The sequence below is a fragment of the Aotus nancymaae genome, unplaced genomic scaffold, assembly GCF_030222135.1.
Source record: "Aotus nancymaae isolate 86718 unplaced genomic scaffold, 86718_ANA_hifiasm-v0.15.2.pri h1tg000131l, whole genome shotgun sequence".
In the NCBI taxonomy this organism is placed as follows: Eukaryota; Metazoa; Chordata; class Mammalia; order Primates; family Aotidae; genus Aotus; species Aotus nancymaae.
The window spans coordinates 1,321,497-1,338,564 of NW_026988546.1; the positions used below are offsets into that span (position 1 = coordinate 1,321,497).

General features: G+C 44.8%; 1 protein-coding gene across 5 annotated transcripts in view; it reads right to left on the reverse strand.

Annotated features, from left to right (window-relative positions):
* LMAN2L (lectin, mannose binding 2 like) overlaps positions 1-10,678 on the reverse strand; it is a 33,283-nt gene extending 22,605 nt beyond the window's left edge. For 2 of the 5 annotated variants that reach the window (XM_012436794.2, XM_012436793.2), the window contains exons 1-4: positions 10,468-10,678; positions 8,854-8,972; positions 5,470-5,587; positions 4,588-4,670 (exon numbers count right to left, since the gene is read on the reverse strand). In XM_012436794.2, the coding sequence (XP_012292217.2) occupies positions 4,588-4,670; positions 5,470-5,587; positions 8,854-8,972; positions 10,468-10,654 (507 nt within the window). In that variant the 5' untranslated portion in view covers positions 10,655-10,678. The other 3 variants (XM_012436795.2, XM_021671785.2, XM_021671786.2) reach the window with 3 other exon arrangements.
* Between the last annotated feature and the right edge of the window lie 6,390 nt (positions 10,679-17,068).

Below are 17,068 nucleotides of genomic sequence, written 5' to 3' on the forward strand. Positions count from 1 at the left end.
GCCTCGGCCTCCCAAAGTGCTGGGATTACAGGCTTGAGCCACCGCGCCCGGCCTAATTATTATTTTAACAATTATTTATGATCTGGCAACCTCTCTGTGGCATGGGTGGTACCTTGTATTCCCCAATACTGATGCTCTCAGTTTACCCACGTAAACTACAATTGCTATACTGCTGATGGGAACACTGAAGATGTGTATCTTTGAATAATCCCTCCTGATTTCAGAGTGCCAAGCCTAAACTCTAATTATATACTGAATTATCTCACCCCCTTCTCAGATGCATTACTGGGTGCTATGATTTTCCCAATATTTCCTCATGAACAAACGTGGTAAGAGGTTGAGCAATAGGGTCATGTTGACTCTGGTGACAAGGAAACAAGAAACGAGAAAAACGTTTTCACCACTATCTTGAGGAATTTCATGAATTGTACCACACACCCTCCTGCCTGCTCCTTGTCTTCTTTGTCTAAGACATCTTCTGCACATATACCATGGTCATTCCTAAGTTCTCAAAAGGTACAGTATTTGTCACCCGCTTTTTATGAGCTCAAAATAATAAAGCAATAATAATCAGACTGGAGTTTCTGGAGTGAGACCCACTACGTGTGTGACACTAATAAGTTCTGTAATCTTTCTATATGCACTTCAGTTTCTTACCCATAAAATAGAGATAATACTATCATCTACCCTAAAAGGTTGTTAGGATAAGTAAATAATATATGTGAAAGTGCTTAGAACAATGCCTGGCACCTTTATGTATATCCAAGTAGACCATGCCACTGACAAACACATTTGATTTTACCCTCTTAGACAGTTCTAGGAGATACTTTCTATACTCACTGGATGAAATATAAGCTCTAAGAACTGAAATTGCATAGGACAGCATATAAACATAATATTATCAGGCCAGGCACGGTGGCTCACGCCTGTAATCCTAGCACTTTGGGAAGCTAAGGCAGACTACTTGAGGTCAGGAGTTTGAGACTAGCCTGGCCAATGTGGTGAAACGCTGTCTCTACTAAAAATTCAAAAATTAGCCGTATGTGGTGGCATGTGCCTGTAATCCCAGCTACTCTGGAGGCTGAGGCAGGAGAATCACTTGAACCCAGGAGCCAGAGGCTGCAGTGAGCTGAGATTGCGCCACTGCAATCCAGCCTGGGAGACAGAACAAGACTCAATCTCATAAAAATAAATAAATAAACAAAATAATAATAATAAATGTCTCCATTCTCAAGAAAGAAGTCAACCTGATAGGAAAAAAAAAGGATGGGAGATGGCAGAACATAATAGATAAAAGCATAGCTTCTGGATCTGGTGGACCTGCACTTCACTTTATATTGGCTATTACCTTGAACCAGACACTTAACCTCTCTAAGCCTCTGTTTACTCACTGGTAAAATGGAAAAATACAGACTATAAGGAGATTTGATAAGGATTAAGACAATATTTGCAACGTACTTGGCATACAGCAGCCATCTAATAAACAGAAACTGATTTTATTAGTTCTTCTTTTTGTTTTGTTTTTTTTAATAGAGGCAGGGTTTCACTATATTGCCTAGGCTGTTCTTGAACTCCTGAGCTCAAGTGATCTTCCTGACTCAGCCTCTCAAAGTGGTAGGATTACAGGCACGAGTCACTGTGCCCGGCCTTATTAGTTTTTTAAATTTAGGTTTTTGTTGTTGTTTGTTTGTTTTTTTTGACACAGAGTCTCGTTCTGTCACCCAGGCTGGAGTGCAATGGCGTGGTCTCGGCTCATTGCAACCTCTGCCTCCCAGGTTCAAGCAATTCTCCCACTTCAGCCCCCAGAGTAGCTGGGCCTACAGGTACCCGCCACCACGCCTGGCTAATTTTTGTATTTTCAGCAGAGACGGGGTTTCACTATGTTGGCCAGGCTGGTCTTGAACTCCTGACCTTGTGATCCACCTGCCTCTACCTCCCAAAGTGCTAGGATTATACAGGCATAAGCCACCGCACCCGGCCTTAAATTTAGGTTTATAAGGAAACAAGGAACCCATGTTAGTCCAGGGGGATTCTCAACCTCAGCTATACATGTGAATCCCCTGGAGAGCTTTAAAAAAGTAAGGCTGCCTATACTGCACTTCGGACGAACTAAATCAGAATACCTGGGGTTGAGACTGGATGTCAATATTTTTAAAAGTTGCCCTGGGGGCCGGGAGCAGTGGCTCACGCCTGTAATCCCAGCACTTTGGGAGGCTGAGATGGGTGGATCACGAGGTCAGGAGTTCAAGACCAGCCTGGCCAACATGGTAAAACCCCACCTCTATACTAAAAAAAAAAAAAAAAAAAAATTTGTTTCTGGAAGATTCAGAGAGACAAGTTTAAAACTCTTGTCAAACCCTAAAGCTTACAACTCTTATTCAGATGCATTTCTAACTACTACTATTTCCTCAGCATGACTACAAATCCAGTCATGATCCTCTCCTCAGTGAAATCCTTTAATGCACCTAACCCTTCAGAATCAAGTCCAGACTCCTCATCAGGAACACAGTCCTTCAGAACTTGGCCTCACCTGGTGTATGGTGAGCATGAGTCACATACATTCAGCCTGCTGTGGCTCTGATCTAAACAGTCCAACCACCAACCACCCAAGCAGACACTGCTCAGTCTCAGGGGCTTGCTAACATGCCAAGGCTACAGTGTTAACACCATAGAATATAAGGTGAACAGCAGCCCCAGGAACTGTGCAACATGACAAGACTACTGGCCCTGCTTTTCATCCTAGCCTCATCTGTCTCTGATTCTACTTTATTTCCACATACTCATCATCCCCTCTCTAAACCTTAGGATCTCACACATGCTTTTCCCTCAGCATGGAACACTGGTTCCTCACTCTGCAGACCTCAACCTAAACGACACTTCCTGGAAGAAACTTTTCCCCACCACCATCGCCCCCATCATCGCCATAGCAGAAGCTCCTGCTATGCCCTCCCATAGTGACCCAGAGTTCCCCGTCAGCATTCTCAGTGCTACTGAGTACAAGGACCATGTTATCATGCTCACTAATTCCCAGGGCCTGACACCTAGAAAGTGGTTAATGTATGTGGAATGAAGAACAGCCCAGAAGGAACACAGAGAAGCAACTGTAACTGATCCACAGCAAAAGGTTATTCTCCTAACTCAGGTCTCACGTTCCACCTCCTCTAAAGTGAGCTTTGTGGGAAATGTTAACTGTTGAATCTGAGCATCACAAATACAATGATCATTCTCTATTCTAATTTTTTGTTGTTGTTTGTTTGTTTTGGTGACCATCTTGCTCTGTCACTCAGGCTGGAGTACAGTGGTGTGATATCAGCTCACTGCAACCTCTGCCTCACCCTCCCGAGTAGCTGGCATTACAGGCGTGTGCCACCACACCTGGCTAATTTTTGTATTTTTAGTAGAGACAGGGTTTCACAATGTTGGCCAGGCTGGTCTCTAACTCCTAACCTCAAGTGATCCGCACACCTCAGTCTCCCAAAGTGCTTGAATTACAGGTGTGAGCACCATGCCTGGCCTTCTAATGTTTTTTAAGTTTGAAATTTTTCATAATAAACCTTTAGGGAAAAAAATAAAGTGACCTTTGTCTCTATTTCTAATCCTGCCTTCCTCACTAGGTATTACTTAGCTACAGGATACCCAGCAACAACGTATCATAATTTCCTGCCATCTGATGGCAGTGCCATAGGACACAGAGAGAGTATAAACCCACTGTCAATATAAGCACTAAAAAACCCATAGGGTCAGGTAACAAAAAGGCCTGCCAACAGCTAGATATTAGGTTCCAACAAAAAATGCTGGGCTTTCATCAATTTCCTTCTAATTATAGTCTTTTCTTTTGAGACAGAGTCTCACTCTGCTGCTAGGCTGGAGAGCAATGTCATGATCTCAGCTCACTGCAACCTCCGCCGCCCAGGTTCAAGCGATTATCCTGTCTCAGCCTCCCAAGTAGCTGGGATTACAGGTGCCCACCACCATGCCTGGCTAATTTTTATATATTTAGTAGAAATGGGGTTTCACCATGTTGGCAAAGCTGGTCTCAAACTGCTGACCTCAGGTAATCCACCTGCCTCCGCCTCCCAAAGGGCTGGGATTACAGGCGTGAGCCACCACGCCCAGCCAATTATAGCTTTTTCTATAGGCAAGGAGAACTGTTCTTCAGGTCTGAGAAGAGGAAGAAGAAAAGATGCTGAAAAGCATGTGCAAGTTGCAGAAGAGAACACAGCACTGATGGATTAAAAGTCAGGGGAAGCTGAGCTACATAAATTTGGCTTGCTCTGGTGCTAGTCTAGCAGCAAAATCACCAATCAACCAAACATGCTCAATTTCAGCAGCTATCTAACAGGCACAAGAGAGAACATGCTTAACACTAAAGAAAAAGCCCCTGTTCAAGACAGCTATTCCCAAATGACTGTGCACTCATAAACAGCTCTCTCTAGAAAAAAACACTGACAAGGACATTAGCTTTTGAAGTTCAATAGATGAAGAACCCCTCACTTTCTATCCACTTTGTTCCCTCTTGCACAACATTCCGAGGCAAAGAACTGTGATGTCAGTGCAGCTGACCTAGGCTCTGACACTTGCCATTACCTCTTGCTGCTTCTCCTCATTGGGGTAGGTGTCTACAAATACTCCCAGCCCCACAAATTTGTCCATGTTTCCAAACACAGGCCCTAGAGAGAGAGAACAGATGATGAACAATGAAATAAAGCTAAGAGTTGATAAAGGAATAATATATCACTATGATGGAGGAAAAAGTAAAATTCAAATGACTCCCAAGCCTCTCTTAAGATGAGAAAACACAGGTAAAAGTACCCAGCAAAGTTCATGGCCTGTAACAAGTGCCCAGTAAATACCTGTATTTGTATGTTGGAGGCAAGGGAAAGAGAGAAGGCCACTGCAACCTTATTTAGCACTCAGGCAGCTTCCTGATCCAAACTGGTTGCTAAGGCGCCCCTACAGTATTCTGCTTTACAAACACTTGGTAAAGCCTATGCCCCCAAGAGAGAACTGAATTCCCTGGTTCTACTTCTTGTTGCAAAAGAGATCAGGTCAAATCAGGTTGAGCCTGCCATCTATGTGGAGAAATAGCTCCTACACAACAAGAAAAATAGATAACTCTTCTCTTGACTCAGCAGTGCTGAGATCATTCACCGTAAATGCTTGGAAGAAATCAGCTCACCCAGTCGTATTCAGGAGAGCCTGTGCTTTCATCCAGCCAACAGGCCAGTTAGTTTCACAAGGAGACTCAGAAAGAACTAACAAGCAGGCAACTTCCCCAGGATGAGTCAAATTCAGCTGCTTATAACTACTCAGACCCCATTCTAGAGACTAGATAGGCTAGTGTTCATCCATGCACATTAAGGGAGAGGGAAAACAGTTGGCACTGCGGGGAAGGAACCTTTTCAAAAAGAGGGTACGTGAAAAAGCAGGCTGTCACACCCACAAAAGAGTAACACAGGGTCCCAATACCTGGCTGCATCCGATCCTTTGTGTACCAGATTGCCAAGCCATCCCCATGCAGATTCTTCTTTCCTTGTCCATGAATTTTGAAATGCACCTGCAACTCCCAGTCTCTCAGGAAACATGGCTAAAGTGAGAAAGACATTGGAATCAACGAGAAGCATGAAATGCAAAACCCCTCAGGACCACAACAGCAATCTACAGACTTGGAAAACACAAATCCAGGTAACACAAGGCTAAGGGTTAAAACCTAAGACTTGCTGTGTGCTCATGTCATAAAATTAAATGGATTGAACTGTTCAGAGATTTAATATGAAAATGAATAAACCTCCCCATTATCATCAATATTTCCCAACAGAAACAGGACAGAACTCCAAAGCTGGAAAAGACAAGAGTATACCAAACTCCATTCCTGTGATCCTACATCCACCCAGCACAGTAGCTCAGTTTTTAGAGTAGAGATAGCTGAATTCATACTCATTTATAATTCAAGATCACCCCTCAGACAGAAAGACTCTGAAAAGCTGGATTTAAAGAAAGGTCAAAGCCTAATTTATTATAATAGAATAAGAAAAGCTAAGGTATTATGCAAAGGCTTCCAGGAATAATTAGCAGATACTACAAACAACCCTAATTAGCTAGATCTGGCCCTCTGCCAAGCTGAGGGGTAAGCCAGAATTCTCACAAGAGCAAGTTACAGCCCCTCAAACCCTCCCGTCCATGGCCAAGAAGCATAAATGCACTTGGAGAAGGATGCAAGTGGATGGTTAAGTGTTTTAAATAGCTGAACAGTTTCAAGAAAAAATCAGAGTGGGTACTTCATTTAGGGAGGCTTCTGGTTAAAAGTCTACTGTGAAGACAAGGTCAGGAGATTGAGACCATCCTGACCAACATGGTGAAACCCCATCTCTACTAAAATACAAAAAACTAGCTGGGCGTGGTGGCTCACACCTGTAGTCCCAGCCACTCGGGAGGCTGAGGCAGGGGAATTGCTTGAACCCGGGAGGCGGAGGTTGCAGTGAGCCAAGATCACGCCACTGCACTCCAGCCTGGAGACGGAGCAAGACTCTGTCTCAAAAAATAATAATAATAAAAAAAAATTAAAAAGTCTACTTTGAAGAAAGAAGTGAAGGAAGAACAGACAGATCAGCTGAGTTCAGCCAAAGGCTCTCCAAATAGACTGTCCTGGGCAACATATTGTCAGATCATTTTCAGTTTTCATTTTTTTATTTCTGGGGTATTTTCCAAAAGTGTTCATATTAGAAGTACATGGTCAAAATGAAAGGGGGTTGGGAACTTGTCTGATCTCTCTGCTATTTCATTAAGATTTCAGAGAAAGGCCAGGCACAGTAGCTCACACCTGTAATTCAAGCACTTTGAGAGACTAAGGTGGGAGGATCACTTGAGCCTGGGAGGGCCACGCTGCAGTGAGCTGTGATAGTGCCACTGCACTCCAGCCTAGGTGACAGTGATAAGACCCTGGGCCTGTCTCAAAAAAAAAAAAGGTTTCAGACAAACAGTGAAATTCAGTGGGGCAGGAAGCTGCCAGTAGGTAGGTATTATGCCCCCGGGAAGAGGGCAGTCACAGAAGTTCTCAGTGAGCCAAGAGATGTCTGTCACTGATTCTTGGCCTCCTATAGCAAAATGTTTTGCTCAGGACCATGTCTCTAATAGTGGTTCTGAAATTCTGCCACGCAATGGATTTACCTAATGAGTTTTGAAAAATCCCAATGGCCAAGCTGCACCCTATTCTAATTAGATCAGAATCTCTGGGGGTGAATCCAGGCATCGATTCCAATAGATAGCCAAATTTGAGAACCACTGCTCAAACAAATGCATCCTATTAACTCAGAAACAAGCCCATAGCCATGGTGACAGCCAGATAACAGAGAACACAGGTATCATAAATCTGAAAAAGGAAGAACTAGATGCCATACTAGAACTGCTGCTAAAAGTTATGTAGAGACAGAGAGCCAGCAAGACAGCAGCAGAGTATCAGGCCCTGAACATAATCATTCGGTAACCCACAAGAGCCCCATCAACAAACTTATAGAAATGTAATAACATAACACATATTTCTGTAACCATTTTAACTTGCCACAGCTTTTTCATGTCTATTGTCTTATTTCATCCTCACAACAACCCTGTGGGCAAGTAAAACAGGTATTCTGAAGTTCCTTTATCAGATGGAGAAAAGGAAAAGTAAGAGGTTAAATAATCTGCCTAGGTCTCACAGGAGGACTGGGACAGAGCTGGACCAACAACCCCAGTCTTTCAACTGTCCTTTATCTCTCCTACCAGAACACAATGCTCTATACTCTGTCCAAAAATGAGCTCAGCACTATGATCTAGGTTAAGGGGCCAGTTTGTGCAGATGACTGATGTCGAAATTTATCTTGCCCTCCTGAAGAGGAAAAAGAAATCATTCTCTTTTCTCGTTATCTACAACTAACAAGAAAAGCCATGTAAAAGTTCTTAGTTTAGGAGAGCTCCAGAGAAAGTATCAAAGGATGCCAAAGTCATGCCCAAAAGTAAACTCGTTGTAAAAGATGTAGAACGAGCCCTGGAAACAGAAAAGAAAGCATCATCTTACACTTATACAAAATCACAGTGCAGCCACACCAGGAATACTGCATTCACTTCTTGCCGCCATACCTCAAGGAAGACAATGCAGCTAGAAAAGGTCCAGAGAAGGACAAATAAAATGACCAACAGCTCAGAGTGGCTTTCACATGAAAATAAAATTTTATATCAGATTCTTCAAATTGAAATAACAAGGTGGGGATACTGGGATAAGGTCTGGGATCTTTAAAAGAGTACTCTTAATCAGGCATGGTAGCTCACACCTGTAATCCCAGAGCTTTGGGAGGCCAAGGCAGGAGGGCTGTTTGAGGCCAAGAGTTTGAGACCAGCCTGGGCAACATAACAAGACCCCATCTCTACAAAAATATTTTAAAAAATAGCCAGGTGCAGTGGCACATATCTGTAGTGTCAGCTACTCAGGAGGCTGAGGCAGGAAGATCCCTTGAGCCCAGGAGTTTAAGACTGTAGTGAACTATGACTGTGCCACTGCACTCTGGTCTTCTTGCAATCTTACAAAGTAGTTAAGCAGGAGTTATTATTAAACCCTAAGAAGCAGTACTATTGAGTCAATCAGGAATTAGACATTTCATGAAAAAAAATGATTTGCTATAATTAAGGCAATAGAGAGCATTTTCCTAAATACCTGATTTATTTATTATGAAGGTCAGAATAATCTCAAAAATAAAGATCTTTGAAATCCACAGAAGACAGAATACTGGGGGGATAAACAGTAAAATTAAATCAGTATGCCACTGCTGAAACTTCTAGGCCTTTCTGGGTCACCAACACAGGAGGGAGAAAGATTCTTACCACCCGGTTCCACAAGGCACCCTGTTTACTTTGCATATCTGGGGTAAGGCGGATATACTGGGTCATCACCATGGCATTGCCCATCAGATTCCACAGTGAGGAACTGCCTGTGCCCACACCTACAGGAAGGAAGTAGATAAGTTCATACTCTTCAATACCAGTCCATTCAGAAAGCAACTACCACAGAGCCTCTGAAAGCTGAGCCAACATCTTTTTTCCCCTTTCATTTCACTCAATCTCCCATCTTATGCCACTCATGAATCTTAAATCCTTACCATCTCTACAACTTTCACAAGGTCTTTATCAGGTGAGGACCTCAAAGCACGTAAGACCTATCACTTTGTCCATGCTACAGTAACCATAGCTCACATCCATTCTTCCCATTTTATATGTGAGTAAACTTTAGCATCGTAAAAGAAAAAAATTTTCCTGGGTTACATCAAAATGAGTTGACGGGCCAGGTGCAGTGGCTCACCCCTGTAATCCCCACACTTTGAGAGGCTGAGGAGGAAGGGCACCTTGAGGCCAGCAGTTTGAGACCAGTCTGGGCAACATAGAAAGACCCTGTCTTTACAAAAATAAAAATAAAAATTAGCCAGGTGTGGTAGTCTGTATCTATAGTCCTAGCTACTCAGCAGGCTGAGGTGGGAAGATTGCTTTAGCCCAGGAGGTTGAAACTGCATGAGCCATGATTGTGCCACTGCACTCCAGCCTAGACAATGGAACAAGACACTGTCTCTAAAAATATATATAAATAAAAACAAAAAGAACTTTCGTTCTTTTAAAAAGAAGATTCTAGGACTTAATCATATTCTTTCTTTAAACAATCCTTAAAGTGTGAAGCTACTCCCTGTACTTTCAATTATAAACTCCTTAAAGGGTGAAAACTTTGTGTCTACATAACCCATAGTATTAGCAAAGGGATCAGCACAGAGGCACTCCGTGTGAATAAATGATTACCCTTAGTAGTAGCATATACTCTTGCATTTTGAATTGTTTTCTGTCCCACTACCTATGCCTCATTAGGAAAGACTTGTGTTAGTTAAGCCATCTACACTGGTTTGTCATTGTTTTGTGGCTAAGTGTATCAATTTTCTGGCCGATAAGCTGGGCTTAGAGTTCTGTGAACTCTAGCCTCTTTGAATACAGTCCCTGGGCAGGAGAAGAAAAGGTGGTTCTACCTAGCAACATAATTTTATCATCTTTCTTCTCATTCAGTTCAAGTTCTACCCCAGTTCTTCCTCTTGCTTTATTTCTAGCACATCCACAGGTCCATCTGGAGACTGGCTCATTGTTAGCTGTCCTCAATCACTCTTCACCACTCTCAATCCTCTCCCCTTCCCAAATTCCTCCTGTCTAACTCCAGGCCTAGCATTAGTGGCACTCGAGAGCCCTGCCTTTACCTGCTGGAAACTTCCAGAGCCTGGCGGGCATACCTACTAACTCCTGCCTTTCAGACCTGTGGTTCCCATACGCAGAGGGAAACCCCGTGGGCCCCACTGCCGCCAGCAGTTTCCTCCGAACCACGAAGCCCTTCGCTGCCCCGGTCTCTACCCATTAAATCAGGTCCCGAAGCCCTCCCGCTGCACGACCACCTCACCCTGGGCGCCTCACCCTGGTAGGGCTTCGACAGCGAGTGCTCCCGTTTCAAGTACTCGAACGTTTGACCCGCCCCGACTTGCTGTGGCCCCTGCCCAGACCCCAACAAAAGAAGAAGGAGCAACATCCTGGACCCATCCCGAGCCGACAAACATCGCCGCCACTGCTGCCACCACCCAAGGGGTCCCAGAGTCGCCGCCATCTTTCCCACCGCCAACCCTTCATCAAAAGCCCGCCCCATCACCCAACCCATTGGCCAGAAGAACCATCTGCTCCGTGTCCTATTGGCTCTCGTCAAGTCCCCGCCCCCGCAGGCGAGCATATCACCGATTGGCTGGCTTGAGTATCAGTTGCCTTGCCAACCCAGAAAAGGGGCGTAGCCCAATGCCCAGACTCTCTTATTTGTATTTGCCCTGAGTGCCCCTAGGCTTGCTGGGATACGTAGTTTATTTCTATTTTGTTTTCTGCGTACGAGAGTAAATATAAGGAGATAAAACGTTTCTTCTGGTCCCAAGCAACGTTCCGTCCTCTCTGCCATAGTACGCTCCTGACTGCAGCTCTCTGAATCAGTTTGGAAGATATAACAGCGAAAGGAGAAAAGACAAATTCGTAAAATAGGTGGAAAATTATCAAATTTATAAAAGAGTTGAACAGTCCTATCAACTAACTTGACCTGATGATACTTGTAGAAACTCTACCTAAGAACAGCAGAAGACATTCTCTTCAAATGCAAATAACTCGTTTGCCGTGATAGTCTGGGCCATCGAGCAACCTACAGATGTAAAAATTGAAAGCACGCAAATTAATTAATTCTCAAAGCCATCACCTCCTTTCTTCCCTTCTTCTTTTTCTTTTTCTTTTCTTTTCTTTTGTCTTGTTTGTGTGAGACAAGGTCTTGTTCTGTCGCCCAGGCTGGAGTGCAGGAGCACAATCGCGGCTAAAGCGATCCTCCCACTTCAGCCTCCTGAGTAACTAGGACTGCAGGGACGTCCCTTCATCTTTATCCGGCACCACAACAACGTGTCCAGACTGGTTTCCACGTAGCCACTAAAGTGATCAAAACCATCTAACCATGATGAATGTCAGGGTTAAATGAGTCAATATAGGTAAACCTCTTAGAACAGTGCCTGGCATGTAGTAAGCACTATTTCTTCTTTTTTTCTTTCTTTGTGTGTATGTGTGTGGTTTTTTTTGTTTTTATTTTTGAGACAGGGTCTGTCTCTGTTGCCCAGACTAGAGTGCAGTGGCATGACCACAGCCTCAACCTTCTGGACTCAAGGGACCTTACCACTTCAGCCTCTCAAGCAGCTGGGACTACAGATGTGTGCCATCACGCCTAGCAAATGTTTTATTTTTTGTAGCAGTGGTGTGTGTGGGGTGTCTCACTAAGTTGCCCAGGCTTGCCTCAAACTTCTGGACTCCAGCAATCCTTCCTCCTCAGCCTCCCAAGGTGCTGGGATTAGAGGTGTGAGCCACCACAACCAGCCATAAGCACTATTTCATCATCATCATTCTTATTAACCAGGCCTTTGATGGTTCATGGTCACCTGCAGGGAGGAGATTCAAGCCCCTCAACTTGGCGCACAAAGCCCCCTGCCATCTGGCCCTGGCCTTATTGCCCATGACTCCTTTCCTCCATCTTTATGCTCCAGCTTCCCTTTCCTCTTTTTTTTGCAGTCTGCTTCCTTCTGGAGGTCCTTCCAGAACCCCTCAGGCAGGGTATATTCTCCTGTGTGAGCTCTCAAAGTGCTCCATGCACATCTCTTATAGAGCAATTGACCGATCTCTGTTTATGTCTTCCCAATAGACTTAACCAAAGTTAACACTCTCTTGTTTTCCTGAGCATGAATATATTCGATAAGATAAACATAATTATGAGCCTACTTTACAGGGGATGAACCTTTTAAAATTAAAGCTATTGCATTTTTTAAAAAGAGATGGGGTCTCAGCCGGGCCCAGTGGCTCACGCCTGTAATCCCAGCACTTTGGGAGGCAGGCAGATCACCTGAAGTCAGGAGTTCGAGACCAGCCTGGCCAACATGGTGAAATTATGTCTGGACTAAAAATAATACAATAATTAAGTGGGTGTGGTGGCAGGTGCCTATAATTCCATATATTTGGGAGGCTAAGGCAGAAGAATTGCTTGAATCCAGGAGGTGGAGGTTACAGTGAGCCGAGAAGATTGCACCACTGCACTCCAGCCTGGGCAGCAGAGCAAGACTCTGTCTCAAAACAACAACAACAACAAAGAAGAGATGGTGTCTCAATCCCTCACCCGGGCTGGGGTGCAATAGTGTGATCATAGCTCACTACAGCCTCAAACTCATGAGTGAGGCTCAGCTAATTTTTAACATTTTTTTCTAAAGATGGGGGTCTCACTATGTTGCACAGACTGCTTTTGAACTCCTGGCCTTAAGTGATCCTCCCATCTCAGTCTCTCAAAGTGTTGGGATTACAGGCATGAGCCCTGGTGCCCATCCTGTCATAGCCATCAGTCTTTGAAACCCTCCAATGTCAAATGTCTAGTGCTAAGACCTTAGGAATTGCAGTGAATCTGTTCATGTCATATAATGGCTTTAAAACCATTCATAGCCGGGCGCGGTGGCTCACACCTGTAATCCCAGCACTTTGGGAGGCTGAGGTGGGCGGATCACCTGAGGTCAGGAGTTCGAGACCAGCTTGACCAATATGGTGAAACCCCATCTTTAAAAAAAAAAAAAAAAAATTCATAACTCCCAATTACCAAAATCCAAACTCCTTAGTGTAGCATTCAAAGCCCTTTGCAATCTGACTGAAATCAGGCAGTACAAATGTGTATTATAATGTGTGTCAGCCGGAATTATGGAGCTCAATTAACAGATTATGGGTTTGTCTCCACAGCAAGGCCGGGCGCTCCAGGACCACAGGAAGCAGGTCTTAACTCATTTCCTATCTCAGGCCCCACCCATTTCCCCAACCCCAACCTGTCAGCCAGCACATAGTAGGGGTTCTAATTGTTTTGAGTAAAATTATTTCCATTGCATTTGTCTGCAAGATGAATTTTTAATTGTGGTAAGATGTGCATAAAAACAACTTATAATTTTTAAACAGTTTTGAGTACAGATGCTCCTCTACTTTCAATGGGGTTACCTACAGAAAAACCAAACCCATCCTAAAGTCTAAAAATCCTAAGTCAAACCATCAGAAGTCAGGGCCATCTGTACACAGTTCAGAGGCATTAAGTTCATCGGCAGTGTCATGCATGCTGTCAGCTGAATTTCTGATAGATTAACATCAGCAGATCTTTCATTGTAAAATTCTGTATGATGAAGAAAAGGGATAGAAAGGAGAAGGGTGTGAAAGGTGAGATGCACTGGCCAACAAATCAGATCATTTTGTTCAGACTGTTGCAATAGGAAGAATGCTCATTAATGAGGAATGTATCAAAAAAAAGGAAGGACGGGGGGTGCAGTGGCTCACACCTGTAATCCCAGCACTTTGAGAGGCCAAGGCAGGCGGGGATCACTTGAGGTCAGGAGTTCGAGACCAGCCTGCCCCACATGGTGAAAACCCTGTCTCTACTAAAAATGCAAAAATTAGCTGGGCATGGCGCCTGTAATCCCAGCTATTTGGGAGGCTGAGGCAGTAGAATCGCTTGAACCCAGGAGGCGGAGGTTGCAGCCAGCCTGGGCAACAAGAGTAAAACTCCGACTCAAAGAAAAAAAAAAGGAGGGAAACCTGGGGTAACTCCAGGTGAACAAGGGATTTTTACAACAGGAAGGATGGGGAGGGTCTTATCTGAGTCACTGAGGAAGGGTGGAAGTGGGTCTTATCTTGGGATATTCTAGAGCAGGGTAATCTGTTAAGATTAGCCATTTCTCAGCCCTGCTCATAGTTCATGCCTGTAATCTCAGCACTTTGGGAAGCTGAGACAGGCGGATCATATGATGTCAGGAGTTCGAGACCAGCCTGGCCAACATGGTGAAACTCTGAGTCTACTAAGAATACAAAAAAAATAGCTGGGCATTGTGGCAAGTGCCTGTAATCCCAGTTACTTGGGAGGCTGAGACATGAGAATCACTTGAGCCCGGGAGGCAGAGGTTGCAGTGAGCCGAGATTGTGCCACTGTACTCCAGCCTGGACAACGGAGTCTACAAAATGAGATAGAAGGAAGACAAAAGGATGGGAGATTTCTTTGCTGTAGCTGCTTTTCAGAAGCACAAGCTTCAGCTAAGTTCAAAACAGTCAAGGTGTTGAGGGGTGGTGGAGGGAAAGAGAACAAGGAGCCATGCCCCCCTCTGCCTTACTCACACACAGAGGGTAACACTGCCTTACTCACATGCAGAGGCTAGCTCAAAACGCAAGACCTCCTCTGAAAGCTAGCTCAGGTCTTGCACTCCCATCCTTTCAGCTGCCTAGTGGTTCTCTTTTTCTCTGTGGAATCATCCATCTTCCATGATCTAGGGCTGCACAACTTCAGGGCTAGGGTATTCATATACAATGCGAGTTGTGCATTCCAGCAGTTCTGGGTGATTCCTCTACCTTCCTGTCTTAAAAATCAAAGAGGAGGGCTGGGCACACTGGCTCATGCCTGTAATTCTAGACCTTTGGGAGGATCGCTTGAGCCCAAGAGTTCGAGACCAGCCTGGACAAGATGTTGAGACCCTGTCTCTTTAAAAAAAAATTAAAACCAACAACAACAACCAAAGAGGTACCTCCACTCAGGAGCACCTTGAAACTTGATGCCCCTTTACCCCATGACAGAGGCTCCAGGGCAGCCTCTTGGCCCGGTCATTCCACTGCTTCTTACCATTCTTTTCCAAACCTTGCCATTCCACTCCGATCCACCCCCACTCCCAGGACCGAAGCAGGGCCTAACATCAGCCCTCCCTAGGCCAAGTATAACCATCCATCCATCCTCAGATATCCAGTAGATCAGGTCCATCTTTAGCCCAATAGTCACAACTGACCGGGTCCTACCAACTGTACCTCCAGTTGCCCAGGTAGCCACTGGAGCATACAGGAGGATATCAGCTCCAACACTAACTAGCCAGTTACTTCCCAGCAATGACTTCTCAACATTGGCCTCCTGACAAGCCACAGTCAAATATCCTGGGGTACTTTTGCCTGAGCCCAGCTGACAGACACTTGAGTCAATAGGATTGAATCCTTACTTGAGTAAGGATTTAGTTTAAAAAAATAAACTGGAGTATTTATTTTTATTTTTTTAAGAGAATCTCACTCTATCACCCAGGCGGGAGAGCAGTGATGTGATCACAGCTCACTGCAACCTCTGCCTCCCAGGCTCAAGCCATCATCCCGCCTCAGCTTCCTGAGTAGCTGAGACCACAGGCACATGCTACCACACCCAGCTAATTTTCTTTTTCTTTTGAGACAGAATCTTGCTCTGTCGCCCAGGCAGGAGTGCAATGTCGTGATCTGGGCTCACTGCACCTTTCACCTCCTGGGTTTCTCCTGCTTCAGCCTCCCGAGTAGTTGGGATTACAGGCACCTGCCACCACGCCCAGCTAATTTTTGTATTTTTAGTAGAGAAGGTGTTTCACCATGTTGGCCAGGCTGGTCTCAATCTCCTGACCTAAGGCGATCCACCTGCCTCAGCCTCCCAAAGTGCTGGGATTACAGGGGTGAGCCAGCGAGTCCGGCCAGCTAATTTTTATAATTTTTGTAGAGACAGGGTTTCATATGGACCAGGCCGGTCTCTAACTCCTGGATTCAAGCAATCCACCCACCTCAGCCTCCCAAAGTGCTGGGATTACAGGCATGAACCACCACACCTGGCCCTTTTTTTTTTTTTATTGAGACAGGATCTTGTCCTGTCACCCAGGCTTGAGTGCAGTGTTGTGATCATGGCTCATTGCAGCCTCAACCTCCCTGGCTCAGGTGATCCTCCTGCCTTAGCCTCCCAGGTAGCTAGAATACAGTCAGGTGCCACCATATTTGGCTATTATATTATTTTATTTTATTGTAGAGATAATATCTTGCTATTTTCCCAGGCTAGTCTTGAACTCCTGGGCTCGAGGCATCCTCCTGAGCCCCCGAAAGTGTTGGAATTACAGGCGTGAGCATTGTGTCCACCCCACCCTCCACCCAAGAATTTAATATGCTCAGTTTTCAGAACTACAGTCCTTTCACATTCAATATCTCATTTTAACCTCACAATGACTTGGTATGGTAATCTTTAAGATTAGGACAGGCTGGGCGCGGTGGCTCACACCTATAGTACCAGCACTTTGGAGGCCAAGACAGGAGGATCCCTTGAGTTCAGGAGTTTGAGACCAGCCTGGGCAACATAGTAAGACCCCATCTCCACAAAAAATACAAAAAATTGTCTGGGCACAGTGGTGCATGCCGGTAGTCCCAGCTACTCAGGAGGCTAAGACAGGAGGCTCATTTGACCCCAGGGGGTCAAAGCTGCAGTGAGCCATGATCAGGCCACTGCACTCCAGCCTGGGTGACAGAGCAAGACCCTTTCTATGAAAAAAAAAAAAGAAAAAAAAAGAAATACAAGAACAGTTCATAGAGTACTTTCCAAACAGGCTCCAACTCCTGAATTTAGAGATAAGAATTAGAGATTGGCTTTAAGATACTCTAGAGGAATATCACATGTGTGTGTTTA